The sequence below is a fragment of the Chroicocephalus ridibundus genome, chromosome 12 (assembly GCF_963924245.1).
Source record: "Chroicocephalus ridibundus chromosome 12, bChrRid1.1, whole genome shotgun sequence".
In the NCBI taxonomy this organism is placed as follows: domain Eukaryota; kingdom Metazoa; phylum Chordata; class Aves; order Charadriiformes; family Laridae; genus Chroicocephalus; species Chroicocephalus ridibundus.
In genome coordinates, this window is record NC_086295.1 from 11,150,265 (window position 1) to 11,169,238 (window position 18,974).

Below are 18,974 nucleotides of genomic sequence, written 5' to 3' on the forward strand. Positions count from 1 at the left end.
ATCTGAATGTTCCTCCTTCCTGGCTATCTGTTGCTGGGCTTGAAGGTGCCTAAAATCAGTCGAGATGAGTCCCACCTGTACCATCTGCTTTTCCCACAGACTCTCTGGCACAGCGAAGTGGAGCAATGAACTTGTCTGCAAATCTGACCCTAACGCAGGTTTTTACCTCCCTTATCCAGATTAGACCCAACCAACAAACCAAACGTGGGGGGAACTCTCCTGCTGACATTAATGGGACTGGGATCAAGCCTGGAAATGTGGCAGCATTTCTTGGTTCATTAAATAAACCCCTCTTGGTTGAAGATTTGTTGCAAACACAGTCAAGATTTGTCACTGTAAGGAGAGCTTTTGAGCTGACAGCCCCGGGAAGCCGTTCAGGCGGAATTAAAAAGTGTATGTACAGATGCACAGAAGTACCACCACTTTCTTTCCCTGAAATGCAAAACTGTTTTTCTTGGCATGCAAAATGCTCTACAAGAAGAAAATATTGCTATGAGCAGCAGCTAAATGCACAGGACTCAACTCTGTTTAATTCTTTACTTCACTTTGCACAGATTTCGAAAAAGAGACTAAACGTGCCGTGTTTCCAAGGTCTTTGTGGTTTCCAGAGGCATCCAGCAAAGCGAAGGGGCGAGAGGCTCCTGTGTGCGAGCGGTGGGCAGCGGGAGCGAGCTGTGAGTGAGCCCCAGAGACCCCCCGAGTTCAGCCTGGTGACTGCCCGGCCTTGTTTTGCAGCTTCTGGCTGCAGAGGTACAAGACGGTAGCCCCCCGAGGTGTTCATGGCGTGTGATGCATGGCCTGTGGCTGAAATCTGGCTCTGACCGAGCTGCCCACCTCACTTCGGGGGGGTTGGTACCGGCAGTAAAGCCCTGTTTGCTAAAAAAGCATGCGTTGGCTGCCCTGTGCTGGAAAAACATGCATTTACGCATTTGTGTCGGGGATTTCCACAGCCTGGGAGAGAGGGACCTGCTGCTGGGACAAAGGCTGGGGACTGAGATGTTGCACAGGGTCCCCGCCGCGCAGACAGGGCATCTCCATAACGCAGAGCCCCCAGGTCCGGGTGGAGGTGTGAAGACCACGTGCGAAGCCGGAGGAGAAGCAGCGTGAGCAGGAGGCTGCCACAGGTCTGGGCTCCCCGTTACGCAGGGCACCGGGCGGGGGGACTTTATGGTGCATCTTTTACAGCGTGGTGGGAGGCTGCAGTGCGCACACAAAAAGGGATGAGTCACTCAGGTCACTAATGAAAGGTCACAGCATCCTCAGATTCAGCGAGAGGCATTTATTTCTGCAGCAAAACAATTTCAATGCTAAAGTACCTTCGGCTACAGGGACATCAGGCCTGGCAGGTTAACCTATTTACCAAGGATATCGATCAGAATGGGGAAGGAATAGTAGACGCAATTACTCCAGGTGACCTGGGAAAAATGGTAAATATACCTGGGACTGGGTGCCATTGGTGAAGATTTTAACAAAAGAGAAAAATCTGAATCTTTGTCTATGCTATGCAGAGTGTTTTGGCATCTGGGAGACGGACGGCTTGGGAAGAAGGGCAAATCACATAAATAGAATAACATTTAGCGTGACTGTGTGAGGCCGTCAGTCTAATATTATTCCTGCAGTGCATGCAGTTATAAATAGGCGATGCCGTGCGGCATGGGGCCTGGGGAGAGCGAGAGCTACGGAGCGCACTTGCAGCTGGGCGGCAGCGGCACTGCGCAGCTTGCAGCTGTAACACGCATTTGTATGTGCGTTACAGAGCGACTGCGGCTGCACCCTGCAGGCAGGGATGTGTCCTGGAGGACTCGGGGAGCCCAGGTTTGAGAGAGAGGTGCCATTTTTCAGACCATCCCTCTAAATATCCCCCGGCGGCGAGCCGTCTGTGCCCCTTGCCATGCGTGCTGCTCGCTGCTCAAGGCAAGGGTCAGCAGGGAGAGCAGGGCAGCAAGAAACCCCCGGGAGCCGCTCTGTGCCCCACGACCTGCGCTGGAGACTATAGTTTAAATTTCGCCCAACAGCTCTGCTCTGCCCCGACTGACTGGGAGATGCTCAGGCTGGATCTGGCTCCCTGAAGAGCCCTTCGTGCCAGGGCGCAGCCCAGCCAGCGTGAATTTCTTCTGCTTGTTCAGGCTCATGGGCAAAACGTTTACCCTAAGGAGCATCAGAAAGCTCCCAGGCTTCTCAGTGCCAGCACAGCTCCTTCGGAGAGGCTGCTTCCATGCTGTGCCGAGGACACCCAAGGACAGGAGACATTAACTCCGTCCTGGCTGCCTTTGCTCTGATGCGGAGGTGCTCCTCAGCAGAGGCGGGGGAGAACCGCACACCACAGCTCCCAGTTAGCTCCTACTGGCCCAGACCACCATGCTGTGCCTCCGGTCCAGGTTATTTAGGGTGAGAAGGTCCCACAGCAATGGGAAGCTGCTGGCCCAGAGGAGAGCTCAGGGGTAGGCTTGGTGGCGGCGATGCCAAGAGCCAGGCACTCTCACCAAATAAAGCGTTATTTGGTTGTGGAGGCAAAAATCCCCCCAAAAAATAAAAGAGTGTGCAAGGCTGGGATGGCAACACAGTGCCGTGCTGAGAGCCCAGAGGAGCCGGGGATGCAGAGAGCCCTTGGGATGCAGCTCGTCTGGGTGCCTGGGGGTGCCCGGGACACCAGCGGGTCTGCAGTACCCAGCAGATGCTGCAGCCTCCCCAGGGCCGCTGGGGGAAAGCATCGTTCTGTTTGCAAAGCAGAAACAACAGTCCCATCCCCACAGCCACCGCCCCACTGCACTGAGCTGGGAGGTGGGAAAAGCTGCGGCAGGTTTGTCCCAGGGCCAGCTGCAGAACAGAGACATCAACGTGCACAGTGGAGGAGAGAGGCCCCGTGAGCTGAAATGTAAGGGAGAAGTCTGTGTTTTAACCCACCTGTCCATAGGGATGAGCACGAACCATCTCTCCATGGCTGGATTTTGTGGCCACAGCTGGTGGTGGAGGAAGCAATCTCTGGGTGGGTCAGTGCCTCTTCCCTCTCCTTGCCAGGTCTCCATTTCATCACTCCTCATCCCCAGATTTACTGCCAGTGGCTCTGGTTAGCCCCAGTGGGAGCAAACCCAGCAGCATGGAAGACGAGAAGAGGGTTTATTTTCCTTTCCAGTGGCGCAGGGGTGAGGAGCAGAGGGTTGTTCATGGATGAACCCGAGTAGCAGACTCAGCCCAGGAGTTCGGGGCAGTATTTCCCCCAAAGGCACAGCACGGGGGTGAGCGATGGACTTGCAGTCGCATCAGCGCCTGCAAATCCCAGGCCAGGAGACAGCTCGCAGCTCTCAGTCCTCCTACATAAAGGGGACCGTTCAAATGCAGTTACGAAGCCAGAAATCCAAAACTGGCCATGCCAAACAGGGTCTGTTGCCTGTCCCTGTGTGGAGGTGCCCTGGGGGGATATCCAGAAGAGCACGGTCCCCGTCACTGCTCTGCCTCAGCTCCCACCCCAAGAGACGCTCAAAGAAAGGACCTCAAAGTTAGCTAAGTATTTCTGAACCCAGAGAAGCCTCTGGTTTATTTTCCCATTTAGCTCAGGTGCTTTGCCCGCCTCCAGAAAAGCCTAGTGTTAATTTGATTCCCTATAACTGATTCATGGCAGATCTGGCGTCCCGATGCCTGGAACAGCTGTGATTCCTGTGCCGCCGTTTGCTCTGCCCCAGGGACCCCGCACAGCCCCTGAGCGCGGCTGGGAAGAAAGAACGGGGGCTGGAGCAGGGCACAAACAGCTGGGCCAGGCGCACGCAGGGACATCTTTGCATTTGCAATTTAGAGAGGATGTGTCTCATCTCCCCAGTTAATCCTTCCAGAGCAAAGCCTGGAGAGAAGCAGATGGAAAATCTCTGCATACAAACAAGACGCGGTAAAATCTGCAATTTTGAGGTAGAGGAAGAAATACGTCGCTGACATGGTGCTTTCACCACAAGAGAAAACAAATGTTTTAATTTTGTTGTATGCATTCCCCACCGGGAACCTGCTGCACTCTCAGGCATGGCACAGCTGGGACCGCGTTCACACGGCAATTCACGGCTCCCTCGGCTGGGAAATCACTCATGGCCCCGCAGCCGGGGCCGCTTCTGGCGGCTGGGACCAGCCTGGGGAGCATCGCTAGCAGGGAAAGGAAAATGCATCTTGGTGGAATCAAACGCTGCATCGAAATAAGTTGGTGCCTGGCCGGGAAGCGCAGTCAGCATCTCAGCGCCGGTTCCCTGAGCTTTGGAGGCAGAACAGGAAAGGACATCTTGAGTTTTACTGATAAATGCACTTTTCCCCAGCCGAAGTGCTGGGGCCAATTTGTTTCCTAGCAGGTTATTTTTAGCATCGAAACGAGCCATTTGCTGTAAACTGTCTGCCTGGGAAGCGAAGCCCCGGGGCAGCAGACGGGGCTGCCGCAGCTCCCGCGTCACGAGGTCAGCGCCCCGGCTGCTGGCACGGCCAAATCTCACCCGGAGCATGGCTCAGCTCGATGGTGGGATGGGACTGTTTGCAAGGGCATGTAGTGACAGGACGAGGGGCAATGGTTATAAACCAGAGCAGGGCAGGTTTAGATTAGACATTAGGATGAAGTTCTTTACAATGAGGGTGGTGAGACACTGGCCCAGGTTGCCCAGGGAGGTCGTGGAGGCCCCATCCCTGGAGACATTTCTCCAAGGCCAGGCTTGATGAGGCTCTGAGCAACCTGGTCTAGTTAAAGATGTCCCTGCTCACTGCAGGGGGATTGGACTAGGTGTCCTTTAAGGGTCCCTTCCAACCCAACACATGCTATGATTCTGTGATCCACCACCGTTCCTCCCTCAAGCACACCTAGACCAGCACATAAATGTGCTGCCAGAGCCAGGAGCTGGCAGCAGATGCTCCTGCCCAGCCAGGCTGCGGTCCCTGCAGTGGGACACGCTGCCCTGCAGCTCCCCCGTGGGAAGGAGGGTGCCACAGGACCCGGTTAATGAACCCACCATGCAGGCAGACACCTTCAACACTGAAGCCACCTGCAGGGCTCCCAGCAGGGGCCATGGCGCTGACAGGGTGCCACATGGGTTAAGATGTGGCACACAGCATGCCAGAGCCCATCGCTCGCCCAGGGCTGTCCCACAGGAACCCCCCAGCGGTCTGGGACCCTTCCCGTCGCTGCGGTGCAGTGCTGGCGTGGCAGGGGCTGCCTTGAAGGACAGGGGCGAAGCTGTCACCGGGGCACCCTCCGAAAGAGCCTCGCATATTTGCAATTCATTCCCAGACCCTTTGGCCCCCCGCCCTTGACCTCCCTGGCAGCCCTGCGGGCTGTGATGCAGGAATGTCATTTATAGCATCGTGCGGCTGCCACGGTGGGAGCAGAGGCAACGCTCAGGATCAGGCCCTGCTCTCCATTTGGCCAAGTGTTTGAGGTGGCCGTGTTTCTATGGTTAGTAGCCACGACAGCTCGTCTCCAGATTAACCTGCCCAGGGACCGGGACCCTTCTCCAGACACATTCCCAAAGCCTCTCTCTTTTGTCACTGGGTCCAGTGGCTCCTCGCAGGGACCAGCCCACCCTGGCACCAGCACCACGGAGCCTCCCAGACCCAAGCCCCAGTCCAAACTGGTTTCCAGTTCTAATTTAACAGGCTCTCAGCAAATATTTCCACAAATAATTAAGCAGGGGCACTATTATTTTATCTTATTATTTTATTATTAAAGCCAAGATCCTAAAATCAAATAAATGAACTAAAGCGGCTGAGATCAAAACTTGCTAAAGCAAAGCAGCACCTTTCCCGTTTGGTTGTGGTCCAGGCGCTTTATGGCAGGTACTTTGTGCCTGGCTGATGTTCAACTGACAGCTTTCCAAGCGTATAAAAAACTTATTAGGCTGAAAATAGAGTTTGTGGCCGTAAACTGCCAAGAGTACTGTCAGCATTTCCAGCCCAGGTCTGCTCCGTGTACAACCAACAACCATGGGAGGATGGGGCAGCCCCTTGCAGGACCCGTTTTGGGTAGGAAGGGTAACTGGGGAAGGCTCACTAATGAGCTGCGGGGCATCAGGAGGGGACACGGACGAGGTTTAGCATGGCTGGTACCTGGCGAGGTGGTTGAAGACAGTCATACGTGGAGCTGTGTCCACCTGCCCGGGGGTTTGAAACCTGCAAGCCACATCCATGGTGACCTCGCGGAGGCGATCTGCGTTTGCAACCAGTTTATATCCAACGCTTCATTAATTCCCTTGCTGAGCTTCCAGATTACAACGCAGAGCAAAGCACCTGAGCTACAAAGGGTCAGGGAAATCCCAGAGCCGAGAGAAAACTGTGAGGTTCCTGAGCCTCCAGTAACCCTGAGCTCTGGCTACCAGGAGGATGCTTTACAGGAAGATTTATGGAGTCACGGGGCAGAAGCAAACGCTGCCATGTGCAGCCCGGATGCAGTGGGGGACTCTGTGTCCGCAGAAGAGGGCGTCGCGTGGAGAGGGGGGATCGCTCCCGGTGCCCGGCTCCCGGTGCCGCCTGGCCTGGGACAGCCGGGCAGGGCTCGGAGCCCCGCTCCTGCCTGGGCAGCTGCAGCTGGTTGTTATTCATATCTCGGTATCTAATCCTTTTTAGAAATGAACTAATCCATTGCTTTAAAAATATCCTGTGGCATTGCAAGGCTATAATCTGGGTATTAGATGGCATTAAAGCCAGAATAGCTGATGCTTTTACTAAGGCAAAAGAAAACATCTATTTGTTCTCTAAAAATAAAGGAAAGAAGCAGAGCACCCCAGGAGAGTCCCTGAGCCCCCGCTGTGGCCGAAAGCCGTGGAGGGGCTGACGCCTGCCAGAGCCCGTCCTTGGCCCTGGGTGGGTGGGCAGCGTGGCTGGGGGTGCGATGGCAGCGGGTGCCATGCATCCCGTTAATGTTGACGCCTTTTCTCGGGGACCCCGAGCTGCCTGTGCATCCCGAGGCAGCACCGATGCCCGAGGCAGCGTGAGCGGAGCTGGCGGGATGCTCCCACCCCTCCCCACGCACGTCGGGCTGCGGGACCCCCTCAGACAGACCCGCACTGCTGCTCCCTGTTCAGCGGCTCTCGTCCGAGACCGTTAAGCTGCTTTGCTTATTTCAATCCATTAAAACTAGAAAGGCTTTTTAATAAATTCCCCGCCAGCCTGGAATTAGCAGATGTGGGCCAATTAGACACATTAATTAGGCGCTGGTTTAAACACAGATGAGGTTTGACTTTGTTTACCAACCTCGGAAGGAAGCAGCTTCTCAAAGTTCACCTCCAAAGGACTGAACAAACAAACGAGGTATGTTCATTCCCGGTCACAAGCACCTTGTAACAGAAACACATCGCTTCGACTTCTATTTTATTTTCAGAGCCCTTGCTTTCTCTCTGCCTCCCCATGCAATAAAAATGAGACATTTAATCTCATAATGCGACTTCTCACTGGAAATCAATGGTAAAGCACATTATCTTGCCTGGCCTGATCCGGCGGCTCCAGCCTGACCTTTCTCAAGCGCAGCGAAGTTGGGGAAGAGACAAAGGTTGAACTGAAGGAGCTCCCCAGTGGGAAAGCACGAAACTTTCCCGTGCCTCAGGAGGGACTGCCCTGCACCACCGCGATCTGACACAGTTTGGTCTCTCTCCACGCAGCAAAAAGCAATGTGTGAGCAGTAAGAGCGCAGAGCAGGCTGATCTCAGCGTCATCTTCATTATGAAGGCTACAACTCTGCGCAGAACACACCGCTGTGTGTGTTTCTGCCTGCACGGTCCCGGCTTCGTCAGTGCTGGGTTTGTTCCCGGAGGGGTTTCTCATTAGGAGATGGATCCTGCTACCCTTGTTCAGGGCAGCGTTTATTCCACAGGGAGCTGTGACCCGCAGGAGGTCAAAGGAAACGCCAAAAGGAGCAATCAGTGACACCCCCAGCCCCCGCGGGAGTCACAGCAGCAGTTTCGTTGTGCCTGTTGCTGGACGAGACCCTCTTCCAATGCTGCTCCGTCAATGGCATCCCCTTTTCCAGAAAAAAGGTTTGCCTGACTGTCTGTAACTCGCAGGACAGCAGGGAAAGGCCATGCCAAGGGAAGACGTGCTCCACAAGACACTGCCAGGTGAGGACCACGAGACGCTGCCAGGTGAGGATTTCTGCTGCGGTCAGGAGAACACCTTGGAGCCAGCCAAGGTCAACCCACCACCAGGCCCAAAGAGGACAGGGCTGGCAGAAACCCCACTGAGGAAGCGCTGAGAGCTGTTCTTATTCCAGGGGCAGGGATGGCCCCCCCTGCCCCAAACGGCCCCAGCCAGGGAGGGTGACATCCCATCCACAGACCCCCTCCTATGTAGGTACTGCTTTGAGAAGGCTGTGCTCTACATCTCTGCCCAAGTGCTGCTGGCTGTCATCTGCAGACACATGCTTGGAAACAAACTGTGGGGGACTCAGGTAGTCCACGACCATCTAAGATCGATGCTGCTGCTAAAGGAAACTGTGCAAGCAGCTCATGCCTATCTTCACCCACGGCTGGAGAGCATCTCCCAGGGTTTTGCATGCTTGACCCTGCACTGGCATGTTGGCCCAACATCTGCACGGAGCAGCTGTCTTTGGATAACACGCTACAGCATCAGCTTAATGCTCCAAATATTACCTGGGGAACCTCAAAATTCAACCTGCAAGGCACCGGAGTCCCCTGAACCCCTCCTAAAAGATGTGTGACAGGCAACCCAGTGGTGTGATCATGGTAAGATCTCCTTCCTCTGTAATGGAACCAACAGGAGCTCAATTAGCAGCACTGTGTCCTGTCTTCAAGGCGTGATGTCATTGCTGACCAGTGGAGAAAAATCACCAGCAGCTGGATGGCAGGTGAAGTGGATCTTTGCTGTCAGGTGGCCCCCCCATTGCCCGGGGTCCGGAGGTTTGACACCATCCCAGGCCCCATTAGAAGGTCTGCAAACGACACTATGGAGAACATAATCCAGACGCATTCCTCCAGCTTTGCCGCCTGATTAGGAGCTACAAGCGCTACGATGTCAAACAGCAATGCACCGACGGCTCGTGCGGCTGGTGATGGATGCCGGCGCCTGTATTTTTTCTTCAATAACGACTTTCACTAATGGTGCTGGCACAGAGGCTCGGCAAGGAGGAGGGAAGTGGCAAGCATCCAGGGTGAAAGAGTTCACGATTACAGCGGGAAAGGGCACTGTGTCCCTCGTGCTGGCCGTGGAAATGCAGAGGGCAGGGCTGGAAGGGGCTCCAGGAGGGCAGCGAGTGATCCCCTGCGCCGGGAGGGCATCAGCTCTACCCACAGAGCTTTCAGCAGACATCCAGACATCTGCTTGTCTTAATTTTAAACTCCTCCAGTGATGGAGCTGCCACAATCTCCCCAAGCAATCTGTTCCAGTGTTTCGCTGTCTTCATGGTTAAAAAGTTTTTCTTCTGTCCAATTCAAACCTCCTTTGCTGCAATTAAAGCCCAAAGTGTCTTGTCCTCTCCAGAGAGAGAAATGAGATGGAGTGGAGAGAGATGTAAACCCGCTCGTTGGTTTGTTTGCCTTGTTTGTTTTATTTCCAGTCAAAAGAAGGAGAGTTTATTTCTCGAAGGAGATACCATCTCCTGCAACATACAACTCCGAGAAGTATCCTTCTATTTTTAAAAGTGAAAGATACGGCTTACATAAAAGCTCAGGAAACCAGTAATGAGAAACAGGGTCTTCACGTTGTGGGCTCTGCCTCCTACCAAACTAATTCCCCTGCACCTCCGAGCCCACCTGGGCTGTCTGCCACGCATCAGCCAGGGGAGGCTCTCCTCGCTGCCCCCCACGCCGCCACAGCGCTGGTGATGGGCCCCGCGTTCCCCCGCACCCGCAGCATCTGACCAACACATCAGAGAAATCAGCAGAAACACTGAACCTCGTTATTTTGTTCCTTTCAGCTCCCTTAAAACAGCACTGGGCACAATAGGCCAGGCTGGCTGGAAAAAGCAGAGAGAAGACAGATAACGGGCACCGGGGCGCGTTCCTCACTGGACGGAGCAGCGGAGGCAAGGGTTGCCCGCATGGGGATGGCACCGCAGGGCTGCGGGACCAGCGGTGGCCCGCACAGCCCAAAGGTCCCTGCTTCCAGGCAGGGCAGGCAGCGAGGGCGCGGGCACGAGAAGCTCCTCCAGCCTGGGAGGCCACAGACAGGTGCAACTTTGGGGAAAGGGACCATTATTAATGTCACCATAATGGATGAAGGGCTAGGGCTTGCTGGCGGGCTGCGGCTGCCAGCTCCAGCTTGGTGCTGCCAGGCAGGGTGGGCTCGGGGCATGTGGGAGCCAGTCTTGGGGCACACAGGAACCGGTGCTGGTGCCCACAGGAGCTGGTGCTCAGAGCAGCCAGTGCCTGGTGCCCCAGGAGCTGGTATCCAGTGCCCGCAGGAGCTGGTGCCCAAAGCAGCTGGTGCCTGGTGCCCGCAGGAGATGGTGCCTGGGGAACTGGTGCCCACTGCCTACAGGGGCCAGCGCCTGGGGAGCCTGTGCCTGGTGCCTGCTGGAGCCGGTACACGGAGCAGACGGTGCCCAGTGCCCACAGGAGCCGGTGCCCAGGGATGCAGTGCCCGGTGCCCTCAGGAGACAGTACACGGAGCAACTGATGCCCAGTGCCCACAGGAGCCGGTGCCTGCAGGAGCCGGTGCCAGGTACCTGCAGGAGCTGGTGCATGGAGCAGCCGGTGCCTGGGTCATACAGGAGCCAGTGCCCGGTGCATGCAGCCGGTGCCTGGTGCAGTGGGTGCCCAGAGGAGCCACTGCCCAAAGCAGCCGGTGCCCGACGCCCACCGGAGCCAGTGCCCAATGCACAGGGGCTGGCAGCCAGTGCCCTGGGAGTCGGTGCCTGGTGCCCACAGGAGCTGCTGCCAGGTGCACAGGGGCTGGCAACCGGTGCCCGGGGCATGCAGGAGCCGGTGCTCGGTACCCACAGGAGCTGGTGCCAGCTGCACAGGGGCTGGCAACCGGTGTCCGGGGAGCTGGTTCCCGGTGCCCGCGGGATCCGGTGCCCGAAGCAGGCGGTGCCCGGGGAGCCGGTGCCCAGCGCATGCAGGAGCCGGTGCGCGGAACAGCCGGTGCCCGGTGCCCGCGGGCGGAGCGCGGTGCCGGTGCGCGGGGGGGCGGTGCGCGGGCGCGCAGGGTGCGCGCAGGGGGCGGCGCGGGGGGGCGCGGTGCCGGGGCGGGCGGGCGCGGGGGATGCGCGGCGGGGCCCGCGGGGGGCGGCGGCGGCGGGGCCATGCGGAGCCCGGGCTGAGGCGCCGCGGCCGCCCCTCGCCATGAAGCGGCAGAACCTGCGGACGGCCGCGCTCATCCTCTGCATCTTCTCCTACCTGCTGGTGGGCGCCGCCGTCTTCGATGCGCTGGAGTCGGAGGCGGAGAGCGGCCGCAAGCGGCTGCTGGAGCAGAAGCGCGGGGAGCTGCGGAGGAAGTACCGCTTCTCCGCCGACGACTACCGGGAGCTGGAGCGGCTGGTGCTGCAGGCCGAGCCGCACCGCGCCGGGCGGCAGTGGAAGTTCGCCGGCTCCTTCTACTTCGCCATCACGGTCATCACCACCATCGGTGAGTGCTGGCATCCCGGCGTGCCTCCTGCGCCCCTCCATCTCTGTAACCCTCCACCCCCGCATCCCTCCATCCATGCATCCCTCTGTCCCCGTATTCCTCCGTCCCCACATCCCTTCAATCCCCGCATCCCTCCATCCCCACACCTCTGCACCTCCAAAACCTCCACCACCTCTGGGTACCCCAGGACTTCCCTGGGGGGTTACCTGCATAGGAGAGGCAGGTCTCACCCTTGCAATGCTGGGACACCTCTTTGGGCCACCCCCTGAGCTGACCCTGTGGGACCCCAGTGTCCTGTGGTGCGAGAGGTAATCCATGTTGTGGGGTTCTGGGGGATGCCAGGGGTGCTGCTATGGCTGGGGCCACGAAATGCAACATGCACATTGTCCCAGGGAGGTGGCAGCACATGGGGCTTCTGGCGGCGCCTTTGGGGCAGGCAGCTGCAGAAGTTGGTGGGGGTGTCTGAGGGCAGAGGTGGGAGCCGCGTCCGTCTTCTGTGCAGTGCTGTAGCCAGCAAGCCAGGCCGAGGAGCTGGACAGGAACTGTTGCCTTCGTTGCCAGCTCAAAACTCTGGATGTTTGGCTGTACGAGACCTGCCTGGGGGAGCCAAGCCAGCCACCAGCCACTGAACCTCCTCTGCCTGCGCGGGAACCTGCAGAGAGATGGGTGTCAATTAGCTTGGAGGGGAGTGATTGAACCTCATTAAATCCCCAGATAGACACTTACCCATACTAGAGCCTTGGTTTGTCCTCTTCAATTTTGCAAGAGAAGGAAACTAAATTGAGTGAGGATTGCCTTAATACTAGGTGAGATTAGCCACATGGGAGCTGAGCATTGTTTAATTAATCCACTTTGATTAATCCGTGCGCCCTGAGCATCCCATGGGGGCCGACAGGCATGGGATCCTGTGCTCGTGCCATTGCTCATACTGGGATTTCAATCGGTGTTTTGGAAGCAGGAACCCTGAGGCCAAATCCTGCCCTTCCACAGCCAGCAGCCACCTCCTCCTCTGCAGGACGGGGCTCAGCCTCGCCGAGGGGCTTGGGATGGGTGAAACACAGCGGGCAGCTGAAAGCATCATCCCTCAGGACACGGGCTGGTGGGACCAAGCCAGCGTTACCAGAGGACAAGAGGTGGCGGAGGGGCAGGTACCCCGCGGGCCCCCAGGAGGTATGGGGGGGGTTAGGGCAGCTGGCGATGCCCGTGGCCAGCAAGCAGCCGTGGGCTCAGGGCACGGCTAGTGTTGAGCCCCAGCAGGAGGGTAGGATGAATGGCTTCCGTGAAAATCTCCATCATCTCGTGACAGGTTATAGCTTCATTTACATTATTTTTCTGTTGACTGTGACAAACAATGGCTATGCTTATCACACACACCATGCAATAAATAATTTCAGCCTAGATGCCGTATTTCTAAAACACAGGCACGTCAGATCTCCTTATGTGGGGCTGTGCTCCAAATCTCAGTTTTAATGTTAATGTAGCTGTGTTTACTCTTCCTAATTCTCTTTGTCATTTTGAAAGCATCAGTCAAATGCTCTTTCAGGAGTCTCTCAGGGTACAACAACTGTTTTTCCACTTACTGCTCTTCTGGATCATTATATTTGCCTCCTCATTGCTGTCATTGTATTATCTTGTAGCCTAGGACCCGATAATTGCACATGGTTATTAAGCTTGGATCTGACTTTCTTTTTTTTTTTTTTTTGCTGCCGCAGTCTCATGTCTGCTCCGTATTCCGTGAAATGTGGCATGCAGGCATTAAGTTTATCATTTTTGATTGCGTGGGTTGATGAACAGACAGAGCAATTAGAAACCGGTCCCTTCCTGCCTGCTTCCAGTTCGGGGCACAAGACGGTCGAGGATAACTCTGTCCTCAGCCCTGTCCCATTGCGGGAGTTTTCTGGAGCGCTCGGGAGCCTGGGACAACGTGGTTATCATCCTCTGCTTGTCCCATCACTGCTTCCCTAAGAGCCCTGGAAATCCACCGGCAGCAGAGGCAGAGGTGAAGCCAAGTCACAGCTATGAACAAGACCAAGAAATAAAAAGAGGGCATTCCCCCCAACATGTTCTTCATGCAAAAGTCACGTGGATACCTAGAAAAAAGTGAAAAATATAGCTAGCTGTTCGCAACAGGCCACCCAGCAGCGCGGGAAGGAGCCGGCGCTGTTCTGCAGGCGCCTTCAGAAGGGAAGTTTCCAGCCCCGGTAGTTTCTCATAGAAACCCAAAAGAAGGGCTTGGATGCCTTTGGATGCCGTGACTCCCCGCGCGGCATGACTCCCTTGCACCGAGTTACTTACTCATCCGCTTCGGTCAGAGGCCACCGGCTCCTGCAAAGCTTGTATAATGAGGTGAGGTGGGTGCCGCGTAAGTCCGGAAGATTGCGGTGAATACCTCATTACGACTCACGGTATAATTGTGTGTGTCCTTGAGTCACAGCTCTGAAACCTGGAGTGAGGTGGGGAAATTAAATCTCGGAAGGCGTTCAAGGAGAACCTTGTCCTCCTTGAGCTCCTTGTCCCTGGGACGAGGGCTGACGGGGCTGCGGTGGCAGAAATACCTCCCTGCATTTAAAACAGCGCAACCCCTCCTCCCCAACGATCCAGCGCGGCTTTTGGCCCGAGTCTTAGTGACACCGGAGTAAATCCCAAGCTGTTCTGCAGAAGTCCTCCTAGACTTAGCTGTTCCTGCAGACCCTATAGCGCAGGGGCCCTATAGCTCCTGTCCAACCGTCCACGCGGAGAATGGTCACGTGGCGGAGAATCAAAGATGCACATGACACTTGGGGACAGGGGACGGGGGGGGGCAGGAGTGGGTGCCGAGGGGACGACGGCTCTGCAGGGCAGTCGTGGAGGGGCCTGGCTGGGTGCCTACCTCCCCGCAGGGTGACCGGGCCGTTGGTGTCACTGTTCTGCAGCACCTCCATCCCCCTCCTCGCTGCAGGGATGCAGCGACCCCACAGACCCGGCATCACTGTCTCTCCGCGGCTGGTGAGCTGCAAAAGGCTTGCAGACCCCAGCCCAGCTCTAAGGCTACTCTTGGCCTCCTCACACAAGCTTGGGGGCTATCAGGAGGGACCTTCTCTCTTTTGAGGCCAAATGGGGCTCAGCCCACACGACGCTGCAACGTGACATCATCCCAAAGGATGCGGCATCCTGTGGCCCCCGCAGATCTGTTACTGATTCATTTTCCCCCCCTTCTCCTACTGTTCCTTTTGGTCCCAGGGCAGCTTTGCTGGAAACCCCAGTGAGGGCTTGATGCCTGCCTTTCCTTTTTTCCCTCGCAGGCTATGGACACGCCGCCCCGGGCACGGACGCCGGCAAAGTTTTCTGCATGTTCTATGCCATCCTGGGCATCCCCCTGACGCTGGTCATGTTCCAGAGCCTGGGGGAGCGCATGAACACTGTCGTGCGGATGCTGCTCAAGAAGATCAAGAAGTGTCTGGGCATGAGGACAACCAACGTCTCCATGGAGAATATGGTCCTAGTCGGCTTTCTGTCCTGCATGGGGACCCTGTGCATCGGCGCCGCAGCCTTCTCTTACTTCGAGGGCTGGACTTTCTTTCATGCCTATTACTACTGCTTCATAACCTTGACCACTATCGGCTTCGGAGACTTTGTGGCTCTGCAGAAGAACGAGGCTTTGCAAAAGAAGCCCCCGTACGTGGCTTTCAGCTTCATGTACATCCTGGTGGGCCTGACCGTCATCGGCGCCTTCCTCAACCTGGTGGTGCTGCGGTTCCTGACGATGAACTCGGAGGACGAGCGGCGGGACGCCGAAGAGCGAGCCTCACTGAGGAGGGCCCGCAACAACATCCACCTCAAGCCGAAAGAGGACAGCCAGAGCAGCAATGCCATTTTTCTCCCCGTGGAGGACAGGACGAGCCAGATGAACCTCATCCCACTGATGCAGGAGGACGCGGAGAGGCAGCGGCGCCAGTCGGCCAACTCGGCGGCCGCGGTCCCCTCCTTCTGCACGTGCCTGTGCTACAGACCTCAGCTGTGCGGCAGCCCCGCACCCTCCCACCCCGAGACCCTCAGCTGCCACACCAACCCCGTCTATTACAACTCCATTTCCTACAAAATCGACGAGGTCTCCCTGAGCACGCGGGGTCAGACCGGCTCTTCCCCGGGGAGCACTTTATCATCCAACAGCCCTCGCTGCCGGCAACACCCCCGGCTGCGGAGGAAATCCATCTAGGAGCACGTGCCGAGCTGTACTCGGTGCTCGAGTCTTACAACGATGATAAATTATGAACGGAGACGTCAGGTCCTTCTTACTGCTCTCATTTCTTCTGTTCCCCTCCCCTTTCAGCTGGCAGCCAGCCCCACGCAGGGTCCAGCAGGCCCCTGCAAACCCCCTTGAGAAATAATCATTCCTTTTTTTGCAGGCACCGAATTACACCGTTAGTTTTCTTTGCTTTTTCCTCCCAAGTAGGTTCAAGCATTCGGGTCTGGCAAGAAGCCCCCCCCACCGCTGTGAAGGCCGGCCAGCTGTAGGTTTGCTTTCCCACCTCCCGGCTCCCCAAAGGGATTTGCTGCTGCCCTCCCACCCTGCCCAGCCTCGGCTGTGGCCGCGGCCAGCACCCGCCTCTCGTGACACTGGGTGGCACTTGCTGAGAGCCTACCAAACACAAAGCCCGCGTTAGTCAGCCCTGCGGGGCTGGGGATCTTTAAGCTCTCCCCTGGCAGGGGGTGCAGGTAAGTCGGCGCCACGCAGCCGCTTTGCAGCGGGTGGGTGGGCAGGGAGAGGTGGGAGGGAGGGGACGCGCTGCGGTCCTGCCGCTCAGTGCGTGGGGACGGCTTCCTGGCACTGCGTCTCCCATCGCCAGCCCTCTGGGTCTGAGCTCCGGCCTGTGGCTGGCTCAGTATTTTTGGAAGCTGGAGGTCCGTACGCTCACCCACTGGCTCACCTTACCCCGTGGCAGCAGGTCCCCCAGGCTGAGCTGGCTGGTGGGATGCAGCAGCCCGTTCCCAGGGGAAGCTGAGCTCCTCCAGCCCGGCCATAGCCCTCCTCTGGGATAAGCCCAGACCCTGCTGAGGGCACAGTCCCAGGGAAAGCCTCGTTGAACCGTTGTAGAGCCACCTGCAAAGGGTTTGGCCCTGATGAGATCATTAGCTAAAACCACCCTTGCCTTGCCCACCTTGTCCCCAGCTGGTGGCCCAGCAAGCGCGTGCCGTGGTTTGGGTTTGCCCTTGTCGCTGCTGGGGTTCTGAGAGACGGGGTGAGCCCGTCTCGGTGTGTGTCCCTGGGCGGGATGCGGTACCTGCACAGCCCCACCTGGGAGGTTGCTTCCAGCTGGTGCCCCCCAACGTGGCCCATGTCCATCCTGCCTCACCTGCAAGAAAACAGGACAGGGCTCTGACAGCAGCAGCAGCTCCATTTCACTTTCTTCCCCCAGTAAAGGGACATTTTCACTCTTAGTTCTTACCTAAAATACCCTCTGAGGGGGTTCTCCCAGAGGAAAATCCCCTTTTCCTGGTGGCGAAGGCATGCAGAGGGCATTGGGAAGGCCTCAGGGCAAACTTTGTTCTCTCCTCCTTTTGTTCTGGGCAGTTTAATAAAAGGTGAATCCAGCTGGTGGTGGTTGGTTATTTGTCACGAGGGTGAGCAGAGGGATGTGCCCGAGCCCTAGACCCCAGCCCTGCCCGGCTGCTGGGGTACGCCAGGGCTGGCTCCCCTGCCACAGCGGGGTGGGCAGTGTTTATATCCAGGGATATCATCCTTGGCGATGTTTGCTGGGATGTTTGGGCATCGGAGGGAGGAGGGGGTCGGAGTGGCTGTCTCAGAGCTGGGAAGCAGCTGGGTCTCATTGGGATGGTGTCTTTGCCCTCTTCACGGGGATGCCCTGGGCTCCTCCACCCTCCCCAGCCAGTGATCTCCACTTTTCCAACTTTTCCTGGTGCTTGGGCTTCCCTGGAGGCAACTTTGGGCTTTGATGTCACCCCAAATCCATGAAGGCTTGCTACAACTGGGACTTTCCTGTTCCAGATTCTAAAATGGCTGGGATTTGGGCCTGGAGATGGGTGATGCCCAAGTGGGCAAGTACGGGGACGGGCAGGAGCTCCGATGGCCGGGGCTGGCAGCAGGGCAGGGCAGTGCCAGCGCCGAGGGGCTGCAGTGGGGCCACTGCACTGCCGAGGCAGGTGGGGGGGGGGGTGTCCTTGATTTGGGGGAGTCTCTCTGGCACGGCTGCTTGCTCCCTGCCAGGTTCTCCACCTGTAGATCCATCCTGCCTGCCCCGGGGCAGCAGGACTCCTGTGCGAGATGCTCATCCCCTCCCGGACTCAGCTTGTCCCCTTGTCCCACGGCAGGGCAGGGAAGGGACAGTGACTGAGCCCGGAGCACAGCCCCAACCTGCAGCCAGTCTCCCACCACCAACGTGCCCTGGCTCCAGTTCCCCCAGGTGCTCAGCAGCTGCACGGCTTTGCACCAGTGGCCCCAAATCTGGACCAGCTGTGTGAGCCTTGGTTTAAATAGAAAAGGGGGGGGGGTGCAAACTGTGAGCGTATAAAAAAGGCTTAAAAATGAGGCTTTCATTGGCTTCTCAGCAGCGTCCTTTCATGCTGACCCCACCAGCTCATGCCCTTTGTTACCATGTCCCACCTCCTCCCACCAAGGCTGAGGCTCAGGAGTGCTGTGGTGGCCTTGCCCTCGGAGCTGAGCAGGAGACAGAGATCTCTCACCCTTTCCATGCCGAAGCCAGGACACCCTCCGAGTGGCCAGGACAGAGCCAGCACCTCTCACCCTCCTTCCACTCTCCTGCTTTTGGAGGCTGGTGATGGTCTGAGGGTAGGAGATGCTGCTCATCCCCGGTACCACGCTGGGCTGGGCTGTCCTGACTTCCCAGACACTCGCACCACTGGAGAAATCCTCCTCCTCCTTCCTCCACCACCGCTCCCCGCGGGGCTGCAGCCAGGGAAGGTGGGTGGCCCTGCTCCGATGACCTGCAGAGGGATTTGGAGGCATGAGAAAAACCTTTAAGAAACTCTCAGAGAACGGGGACACTGTGATCCCTCGTAATTCTCATGGGAAAAGGGCTTGTGGTGGCTCCCCAGGGAACGCTGCCTGCTCTTGCCCTGTCCTCCTGCAGCAGGAGTCACACCAGAGCCCCCCCGATCGAGCCCTGCTCGCGGCCATACAGGACCAGGCAGTAGCTGCACACCCAGTAACATCCACAGGTCCCCAAGTGTCCCCAGGCTCCCCCTGCACCCACACGGACCCCTGGAATTCCCAACAACCTCGGTCAGGGGTAGTTTTTTCTGCCAGCAGCATCTTCACCTCCAGAGTTTCGAAACCAATCTCTAATGGCCAGTGTTGACCACAAATGGTCTTGGGAAGAAAAGAGCAGGAGGCTTTTGACGGGGGCAGTGAGCAGAGCACGGGCTGGGAGCAGGCTCAGCCCCGTGCCTGGAGATGCCCACAGCCATATCACATCTGGAAACGG

At 57.4% G+C, this 18,974-nt stretch overlaps 1 protein-coding gene across 1 annotated transcript; it reads left to right on the forward strand.

The window, feature by feature from the left end:
* The first annotated feature begins 11,143 nt into the window (after positions 1-11,143).
* KCNK15 (potassium two pore domain channel subfamily K member 15) lies at positions 11,144-17,091 on the forward strand. The gene is made up of 2 exons (XM_063350423.1): positions 11,144-11,532; positions 14,814-17,091. Exons 1-2 carry the CDS (start codon positions 11,250-11,252, stop codon positions 15,725-15,727), a joined length of 1,197 nt encoding a protein of 398 aa, XP_063206493.1. The 5' UTR covers positions 11,144-11,249; the 3' UTR covers positions 15,728-17,091.
* The last annotated feature ends 1,883 nt before the right edge of the window (positions 17,092-18,974 follow it).

Excerpts from the sequence above, each read along its gene's own strand:
- KCNK15 (XM_063350423.1), top strand. The coding sequence starts at position 11,250 with ATGAAGCGGCAGAACCTGCGGACGGCCGCGCTCATCCTCTGCATCTTC. Across the intron at positions 11,533-14,813 it reads CACGGTCATCACCACCATCG|GCTATGGACACGCCGCCCCG; the intron begins GTGAGTGCTGGC and ends TTTCCCTCGCAG.